The sequence below is a fragment of the Salmo salar genome, unplaced genomic scaffold (genome assembly GCF_965601325.2).
Source record: "Salmo salar unplaced genomic scaffold, fSalSal1 ptg000468l, whole genome shotgun sequence".
In the NCBI taxonomy this organism is placed as follows: Eukaryota; Metazoa; Chordata; class Actinopteri; order Salmoniformes; family Salmonidae; genus Salmo; species Salmo salar.
The window spans coordinates 662501-673179 of record NW_027675396.1 but is presented as its reverse complement, the minus strand read 5'-3'; the positions used below and the strand labels follow the sequence as shown (position 1 = coordinate 673179).

The 10679-nt window shown below is 43.3% G+C and overlaps 1 protein-coding gene across 1 annotated transcript in view; it reads right to left on the bottom strand.

Annotated features, from left to right (window-relative positions):
• Positions 1-1098: 1098 nt before the first annotated feature.
• LOC123733107 (NLR family CARD domain-containing protein 3-like) overlaps positions 1099-10679 on the bottom strand; it is a 9933-nt gene continuing 352 nt past the window's right edge. The window contains exons 2-3 of the mRNA XM_082971953.1: positions 1553-3344; positions 1099-1288 (exon numbers count right to left, since the gene is read on the bottom strand). Coding sequence (XP_082828079.1) covers positions 1099-1288; positions 1553-3344 — 1982 coding nt within the window. The remainder of the gene's footprint in view (positions 1289-1552; positions 3345-10679) is intronic.

Here is a 10679-nt window from a genome sequence, read left to right as displayed (position 1 = left end):
GACTCATTGCTTCAACTTCATGTGATTGTCAATAAAAGCCTTTGACACTTATGAAATGCTTCTAATTATACTTCAGTATTCCATAGTAACATCTGACAAAAATATCTAAAGACACTGAAGCAGCAGACTTTGTGAAAATTAATATTTGTGTCATTCTCAAAACTTTTGGCCACGACTGTATATGTATGAATACCTTTAAATAAAAGGTGACATTCTGTACTGTCACCCAATATGAAACATTCTATCTCAAATCCAAAATGCTGGAGCATAGCACCACATTTAAAACTGTAAGCTTCACTGTCCAAACACATATGGTGTGGACTATGTGTGTCTAGTAAACACATGTGGATCTGGTGAACAGTTATCACTTGTTGACCAACTACAGGAATACTGACCTCAGAGTCTCCAGTCTGCAGTGGGGATTCCCCAGTCCAGCAGAGAGCAGCTTCACCCCTGAATCGTTCAGGTCATTGTTACTCAGGTCCAGCTCTCTCAGGTGTGAGGGGTTTGAACTGAGAACTGAGATCAGAGAATCACAGCCTTCCTCTGTGACTCCACAGCCTGACAGCCTGCAACGAGTCAAATTATATTAAAATCACACTGCTATTATTTGGTGGTGAAAATAGTAGCAGTATATTTTTTCAACATATGAAACCTTCCATATCTATTCGTAAACTAATATATCATAATTAAAAATGATATGAGGATATTTTCATACATATCTGTTTCACCGTTTAGAAATGAAAGCACTTTATGTAGCTAGTCCCACCATGTGCAGAAGTTATAAGTATTCTGACCAATTAACTTATAGTGTATTAAAATAGTCAAAAGAGGCCAAAGGGGGTGAATACTTTTGCAAGCCACTGTATATACATAAAATTCTTTCATTTCTAAATGGTAAAACATGAATACTCTCAAAAAAAAGGTGACATTCTGTACTGTCACCTAATATGAAACATTCGATCTCAAATCCAACATGCTGGAGCATATCTCCAAAATGTAAACTGTAAGCTTCACTGTCCAAACACATATGGTGTGGACTATGTGTGCCTGGTAAACACATGTGGATCTGGTGAACAGTTATCACATGTTGACCAACTACAAGAATACTGACCTCAGAGTCTCCAGTCTGCAGTGTGGATTCCCCAGTCCAGCAGAGAGCAGCTCCACTCCTGAATCCTTCAGGTCATTGTTACTCAGGTCCAGCTCTCTCAGGTGTGAGGGGGTTGACTCCAGAGCTGAGACCAGAGAAGCACAGCCTTTCTTTGTGACTCCACAGCCTGACAGCCTGCAACGAAATCATCATGACTTCACAAACACACTGTTAATTTAACACCAGTAGTGTAGAAGGACAACGGTAGATGCATTTGGTTCATATTCCCAAATAACATATATATTCATCTTCTGTCTCCTAGAATTGTATGGTCATATTGTAATACTAGATTGAATATCTGATTCAATATGTTATGCAATATAATATTATATACATATTGTAATACATATAATATTTCTTCCTGATGATTAGTTCTTATATGTCATTTTATGTACTCACAGAACAGCTCTGGAGGCTTTGACCACTGGCAGCAGCCTCAGAAGACCTTCCTCTGATCTGGAGTATTTCTTCAGGTCAAACACATCCAGCTCCTTTTCTGAAGTCAGCAACACAAAGACCAGAGCTGACCACTCTGCAGGTGACAGGTTGGGTTTTGAGAGACTTCCTGAGCTCAGGTAGCTTTGGATCTCCTCCACTAGAGAATGGTCATTCAGTTCATTCAGACAGTGGAACAGATTGATGCACCTCTCTGGAGAGGGATTCTCCCTGATCTTCTCCTTGATGTACTTGACTGTTTTTTCATGGGTCTTTGAGCTGCTTCTTGTCTTTGTCAGTAGATCTCGTAAGTGCTTCTGATTGGACTCCAGTGAGAGTCCCAGAAGGAAGCGGAGGAAAAGGTCCAGGTTTCCCATCTCACTGTGTAAGGCTTTATCCACAGCACTCTTGTAGAAAGAAACTTCAGACTTGTCTCTGAACAGCGCAGAAAGGTTCCTGGACGTTGATTGCGGTTCGGCCATTAGATTCTCATTGTTGTTGATGAATGAGAGGAACACATATACAGCAGCCAGAAACTCCTGAATGCTCAGATGAACAAAGCAGTACACCTTGTCTTGGTACAGAACACATTCCTCTTTAAAGAGCTGTGTGCACAATCCTGAGTACACCGAGGCTTCATTGACATCAATGCCAGCCTCTTTCAGGTCTTCTTCATAGAAAATCAGATTGCCATTCACAAGCTGTTGAAAAGCCAGTTTTCCCAGTGACAGAATGCTCTCTTTATTCCAGTGTGGACCTGTCTCTTCTTCCCCAAGATACTTTTCATCCTTCTGTTTGGTATAAAACTCCACAAGGTGTGTGTACATCTCAGTCAGAGTCTTGGGCATCTCTTCTCTCTTATGTTTCAGCATGTGTTCGAGGACTGTTGCAGAAATCCAACAGAAGACTGGAATGTGGCACATGATGTGGAGGCTCCTTGATGTCTTTATGTGTGAGATGATTCTGCTGGCCAGGTCCTCATCACTGAATCTCTTTCTGAAGTACTCCTCCTTCTGTGGGTCATTGAACCCTCGTACCTCTGTTATCTGGTCAACACACCCTGAAGGGATCTTATTGGCTGCTGCAGGTCGGGTAGTTATCCAGATGAGAGCAGAGGGAAGCAGATTTCCCTTGATGAGATTTGTCAGCAGAACATCCACTGAGGTTGACTCTGTGACGTCACAACAGATCTTGTTCTTCTGGAAGTCTAGGGGCAGTCGGCACTCATCCAGACCATCAAAGATGAACACAACTTTGTACTTGTCGTAATTGGAGATTCTTGATTGTTTGATTTCCATTGAGAAGTGATTGAGAAGTTCAATCAAAGTGTGTTTGTCCCCTTTCATCAAATTCAGCTCCCGAAAAGGGAATGAAAACACAAATTGAACATCCTGATTGGCTTTTCCTTCAGCCCAGTCCAGAATGAACTTCTGCACAGAGACTGTTTTTCCAATGCCAGCGACTCCCTTTGTCAGCACAGTTCTGATAAGTTTGTCTTGTCCAGTTAAGGGTTTGAAGATGTCGTTACATTTGACTGCAGTCTCTGGTCTTGCTTGTTTCCTGGTTGTTGTCTCAATCTGTCTCAGCTCATGTTCATTATTGACCTCTCCTGTTCCTCCCTCTGTGATGTAGAGCTCTGTGTAGATCTTATTGAGAAGTGTTGGGTTTCCTTGTTTAGCGATCCCCTCAAATACACATTGAAACTTCTTCTTTAGATTAGATTTGAGTTCACGTTGGCAAATCACAGCAAGCTCATCTGAATGAAGAAATAGCACAGAGGATATTAATATTATGTCTGTTTTAATGCCTACAGTATTGTAGGACTGTTATAACATTTTAAATTATAATCATTTATTCTCTTAACTGACTGTATAAATGTGTAAATGTTTTCATAATGCATTACAGACTGGTGTGACTGATTATATTATTATTGGTATTATTGATTGTATAATTAATGTTGTCTCTCTCTGTCTCTCTAAATTAATCAACACAACACATCCCTGCTGCTACTTGATGAGGCCACTAGGTGTTGTGTTAAGGCTGCTACAATATCATTGAGTTACACAGCTACTTTAGCTGTACTTTAGCCACAGCTTTTAAATGTTATAAAACAGCATTCAACATGAGGCAGACAGATCTTACATTTCTCCAGTGTGTCAGCAAGCTCCTTCTGGTTCATTTTCCTCAGGACGTGCAGTGTGATCTTCAGAGCCCCCTCTCTGGCACTGCTCTCCTGCTTCTCATCTTCAGCATCCACCACTTCCTCATCCTGCTTCTGACTCTCAAAGCCTTCTGGGAGTTCTGGACTAAGAATCCCCTTGAATATCTTCAGCTCGTTCTTCACAAATGTCATCATTTTCTCTTCAAGCAGCTAAAATAAATCAAGTAAATAAGTTAAGCAAGAGAATAAATGCTTTCTCATTAACACATTAATGAATAATTGACAGATCAACTTTACTTGAGGTAAACAAAAACAAATGTTCATAACAGGACCACATACACTGAATATAGAGTCCAGGTCTGTTTGATGACTCTGGGAAGACTGACCACTGAGAATCTCTGACTCTGATCTCTCCTGTTGGTTTCTGTGGACGAAACATGAGATTACATCTCCTCATCCAGGGAGTACACACACACACACACACACACACACACACACACACACACACACACACACACACACACACACACACACACACACACACACACACACACACACACACACACACACACACACACACACACACACAACACACACACACAGGGAGGGAACGTTGTGTTTGTTTAATATTGTTTTAGGACTATGAAAATGGACTAAAGGATTAGCCTATGAATTATGAAAACAACAAAAAGAAATGTGAAAATGGGAGAGGAGAAATGACTAGAGACAGTGTTTTTAACTCACTGACAATGAGTTCTTCTTACCTTTGTTCAGTAGAAAAGTCTCCCTCTCTAAAGGATAGAGGTTGATACATGGACTTGTTACTCTTCATGGACACACAGCTGGGTACAGTCCTCTATGGACCAGTTTATGCCAAAGTCTATGTCTGGCAAATTGATGTTGCATTGGCTAAAATGATTGCCACCGATTTCCAGCCATTTTCGATCATGGAGGACAGAAGTTTTAGAAATTATAGCAATAGTCTAAATCCAATGTACACAATTCCAAGCAGGAAAACCCTTTCAAAATCACTTATTCCACAACTGTACAAGAGCACACAGGCTTCATTGCGGGAAAGAGTCCAAAAAGCTACTGCAGTTAGCCTTACCACTGACTGCTGGACATCAACTTCATACGTCGGTTACATGTTACTTCATTGAAGATTTTTCGATGTCTAGCTGTCTTCTGGACTGCTTTGAGTTCAGCGACAGACACACCTCAGAGAACTGTTGAGAGTGGCCAGAGAATGGCAAGTAGATGGTAAAGTGGTCTGTTGTGTTAGCAACAATGCAGCCAACTTAACTAAAGCCATGACATTTTAAAATGGACCCATGTCTTGCCCACACAATCAACCTGATTGTAAGAGATGCTCTGAAGGTGATGAAGCCCACTGTGGACAAAGTGAAATCAGCTGTGGAATACTTTCACAGGATCACAGTAGATGCTGAAAAACTAAAGTCTACACAACGCCAGACGGGGATGCCTGAGCTGAGGCCTAAACAAGACTGCACTACAAGGTGGAATTCAACATTGTATATGTTGAAGCGGTTTCTTGAGTCAAAGGATGCCATCATCTCTACCCTGGCCATTGTCAATGCACCTGTTGATGCTCTGACCCAGAGGCATGGGAGGTGGTGGAGGAGGTGTGCAATGTCCTGGAACCCTTTGAGCAGTTCACTGTGGAGATCAGTGGAGAGAGGTACAGGAAGCAGTTATTACTGCATCATTATTTAATCCAGTATTATATATGTATATGAGCAGTAGATGAGAATGTAGTATCAGTAGACAAAACATGAAGCTGAACTAATAAGTTACTGCTCTCTCTTTTCAGCTATGTGACAGCCTCAAAAATGATACTTCTGTGTAAGGGTCTGCAGCGAATCACAGCCAGACGCCAGAGAGAAGCAAATTTAATGTGACAGAGTTGATGGACACCCTATGTTCATCAATGGACAGAAAGTTCCACAGAATGGAATATAATCACGTGCTATCAGAAACGCTGCACTTGACCCCAGGTTTAAGAAGTTAGCCTTCAGTGATGCCAGAGAGATTGATGAGGCTCTTCAAAGAATAACCTCCGCAGCAGGGAGGGACAGCCCCAGCAGTCAGCTGGCTCAGGCACCAGGGCAACAGGAAGAAAAGGGATCAGATGGAGCAGAAACACCAGCAGTAGTGTCACAAACGTCTGCTGTTTGGATGCTGTTTGACGAGAGAGCAACTGGGGATGCAGCACGAAGGAATCCCTCAGCAGATGCCATAATGGAGGTCCGATCCTATTTGGAGGAGACCCTCCGTTTGGGAGCCAAAAGAGCCGGAATGCCCGTCACTAATTCTCCAAGAGCACCTCAGCCCACTCTGTGCGTAACCAGACAATATGCTTGTCTCCACACCGTACGTAGCATTTTGTAGCATTAGCATTTTGTCTTCATTTTGGCAGATTAACTCATGCTTATTTCTGAAGATAAACTCAGGTTTTCACCCAGCAGCTAAGGAGTTGGAGATGTGGCAGGAGTTGGACCTGTGGCTGAAAGGTGGCTGGTTCAAATCCCGGGCTGTGCGCTGGAAAATACAGGCAGACTTGATCTGACCACTGGAGGGCTGCTGGGTTCACATCCTCAAAACATTAACCTTTCGTTGATCAGAACTCTAGAGGTTCTTCTTCACTGAACCCAAAAATATATATCACTTTTAGTGATTCCATATATTAAGGAAGTGATAGAAGCCTTTTTGGTTCTATAAGGAACCTTCTTTTCTGAGTGTAAAATTAACACATTTTTCTTTTGATTATTTAATTATCTACATCATGTTATTTCAAGATATCCCTTTGGGAGCGCAACATCACGTTGTTAAAAAATAATCCTAAATTGGGCGTGGCTATAAATTAGGCAAATTGAAGGCATCTCGGGCGTAATATGTGTTCGATGAAAATGAACATTGTATGCAATGTTGTAGGCAACATTATTGGCAAGGGACTTGATGCCTACTATGCTAAAGCTATTTAGAGTTGTTAAACGGGTGTGAAGAGTGTGTTGATATAACGGTAATATTGTCAAAATTCTTATTGTAACAACGATCATAATTGGTTAAAAAACTATGCATTCCATTATATTAGGCAATAATTAAGAGTAGACAAAGTGGTCGTGTCATGTGAAAATTCTATCAAATGTCTTACATTGCAACGAGTACAGTCAGGGTGCCGTGGAGCCCCTGCAGTACCTCCACAGACCCCGGATTGAGAACCCCTGATTTAGCAGATGCTCTTATCCAGAGAGATTTACAATAAGTGCGTTCATCTTAATATATATTTGGGAATAAACGTAAAAAATTCTTCATAAAAGGATATGAACTATGACCTGTCCACCAGACATGATATCGTGTAGTGCTTCTGATCCAGTTTCTACTGGTCTGACTGAGGATATGAACTCTGACCTGTCTACCAAACATGATACCTTGTAGTGCTTCTGATCCAGTTTCTACTGGCCTGACTAAGGATAGGAACTCTGACCTGTCGACCAAACATGATACCTTGTAGTGCTGCTGATCCAGTTTCTACTGGTCTGACTGAGGATATGAACTCTGACCTGTTCACCAGATGTGATACCTTGTAGTGCTGCTGATCCAGTTTCTACTGGTCTGACTGAGGATATGAACTCTGACCTGATCACCAGACGTGATACCTTGTCCCGAAACTGTAGTTTCAACCCCCTCCCTCCCTCCCTCCCTCCCTCCCAATCCATCCCTCTTTCTCCCTCCCTCAACCTCTGAATGCTCAACTATGAAAAGCATCCTGACATTTACTCCTGAGGTGCTGACCTGTTGCAACCTCTATAACCACTGTGAATATTATTTCACCCTGCTGGTCATCTAGGAACATTTGAACATCTTGAAGAACGATCTGGCCTTAATGGCCATAATCTCCACCCGGAACAGCCAGAAGAGGACTGGCCACCTCTCAGAGCCTGGTTCCTCTCTACCCAGTACAGCCAGAAGAGGACTGGCCACCCCTCATAGCCTGGTTCCTCTCTACCCAGTACAGCCAGAAGAGGACTGGCCACCCCTCATAGCCTGGTTCCTCTCTACCCAGCACAGCCAGAAGAGGACTGGCCACTCCTCATAACCTGGTTCCTCTCTACCCAGTACAGCCAGAAGAGGACTGGCCACCTCTCAGAGCCTGGTTCCTCTCTACCCAGCACAGCCAGAAGAGGACTGGCCACTCCTCATAACCTGGTTCCTCTCTACCCAGTACAGCCAGAAGAGGACTGGCCACCTCTCAGAGCCTGGTTCCTCTCTACCCAGCACAGCCAGAAGAGGACTGGCCACTCCTCATAGCCTGGTTCCTCTCTACCCAGCACAGCCGGAAGAGGACTGGCCACCCCTCAGAGCCTGGTTCCTCTCCACCCAGCACAGCCAGAAGAGGACTGGCCACCCCTCAGAGCCTGGTTCCTCTCCACCCAGCACAGCCAGAAGAGGACTGGCCACCCCTCATAGCCTGGTTCCTCTCTACCCAGCACAGCCAGAAGAGGACTGGCCACTCCTCATAGCCTGGTTCCTCTCTACCCAGCACAGCCAGAAGAGGACTGGCCACCCCTCAGAGCCTGGTTCCTCTCTACCCAGTACAGCCAGTAGAGGACTGGTCACCCCTCAGAGCCTGGTTCCTCTCTACCCAGCACAGCCAGAAGAGGACTGGCCACCCCTCAGAGCCTGGTTCCTCTCTACCCAGCACAGCCAGAAGAGGACTGGCCACTCCTCAGAGCCGGGTTCCTCTCTACCCAGCACAGCCAGAAGAGGACTGGCCCACCCCTCATAGCCTGGTTCCTCTCTAGGTTTCTTCCTAGGTTCCAGCCTTTCTAGGGAGTTTTTCCAGCCACCGGGCTTCAACATCCGAACATGATCTGTTCAGCACGAGACGACTGTTAGACACCATGACGTGTTTCTGCCAATGAGCTTCAAATCAAATCAAATTGTATTTGATAAAAAATTAATTAATAATAATAACAATAAAATAACAATAATGAGACTATAAGGATTACCAGTACTGAGTCAATGTGCAGGGGTACCAGGTAGTTGAGGTAATAATGAGACTATAAGGAGTACCAGTACTGAGTCAATGTGCAGGGGTACCAGGTAGTTGAGGTAATAATGAGACTATAAGGAGTACCAGTACTGAGTCAATGTCCAGGGGTACCAGGTAGTTGAGGTAATAATGAGACTATAAGGAGTACCAGTACTGAGTCAATGTGCAGGGGTACCAGGTAGTTGAGGTAATAATGAGGCTATAAGGAGTACCAGTACTGAGTCAATGTCCAGGGGTACCAGGTAGTTGAGGTAATAATGAGACTATAAGGAGTACCAGTACTGAGTCAATGTGCAGGGGTACCAGGTAGTTGAGGTAATAATGAGACTATAAGGAGTACCAGTACTGAGTCAATGTGCAGGGGTACCAGGTAGTTGAGGTAATAGTGAGACTATAAGGAGTACCAGTACTGAGTCAATGTGCAGGGGTACCAGGTAGTTGAGGTAATAATGAGGCTATAAGGATTACCAGTACTGAGTCAATGTGCAGGGGTACCAGGTAGTTGAGGTAATAATGAGACTATAAGGACTACCAGTACTGAGTCAATGTGCAGGGGTACCAGGTAGTTGAGGTAATAATGAGACTATAAGGAGTACCAGTACTGAGTCAATGTGCAGGGGTACCAGGTAGTTGAGGTAATAAGGAGACTATAAGGAGTACCAGTACTGAGTCAATGTGCAGGGGTACCAGGTAGTTGAGGTAATAATGAGGCTATAAGGAGTACCAGTACTGAGTCAATGTCCAGGGGTACCAGGTAGTTGAGGTAATAATGAGACTATAAGGAGTACCAGTACTGAGTCAATGTGCAGGGGTACCAGGTAGTTGAGGTAATAATGAGACTATAAGGAGTACCAGTACTGAGTCAATGTGCAGGGGTACCAGGTAGTTGAGGTAATAATGAGACTATAAGGAGTACCAGTACTGAGTCAATGTGCAGGGTACCAGGTAGTTGAGGTAATAATGAGACTATAAGGAGTACCAGTACTGAGTCAATGTGCAGGGTACCAGGTAGTTGAGGTAATAATGAGACTATAAGGAGTACCAGTACTGAGTCAATGTGCAGGGTACCAGGTAGTTGAGGTAATAATGAGGCTATAATTGAGGTAATATGTAAATGTAGGTAGATGTCAAAGTGACTTGGCAATCAGGATAGAGATTACATGTCCTCGTCCAGGGATTGCACACACACACTCTCACACACACACACACACACACACACACACACACACACACACACACACACACACACACACACACACACACACACACACACACACACACACACACACACACACACACACACACACACACACACACACACACACACACACACAGGGAGGGAATGTTGTGTTTGTTTAATATTGTTTTAGGACTATGAAAATGGACTAAAGTATTAGCCTATGGATTATGAAAACAACAAAAAGAAATGTGAAAATGGGAGAGGAGAAATGACTAGAGACAGTGTTGTTTAATTCACTGACCATGACCCATGAGTTCTTCTTACCTTTGTTCAGTAGAAAAGTCTCCCTCTCTAAACAGTATAGGTAGACCCATAGACTTGTCACTCTTCATGGACACACAGCTGGGAACAGGGGAGGCTGGTCTCTCCTGCTTGATTGGTCTTCAACACAACAGAGACAAACATTACATCTCTCTTCTACTCTGAGCTCAGATGGGGAAACAAGTGTTTCATTCCAAAACGCTAAATATCCATTTTCAGAAATGTTGCGAAATGTAATTTTATTCTTTAAAGAAATTATTAAACCACTACAAGGCTTTATAAAGGCTTTTAACGTTTGTAATTTCCACTTCAAAATGTCAGACTTTATTTGATGGAAAAAAATGGATCAACCACT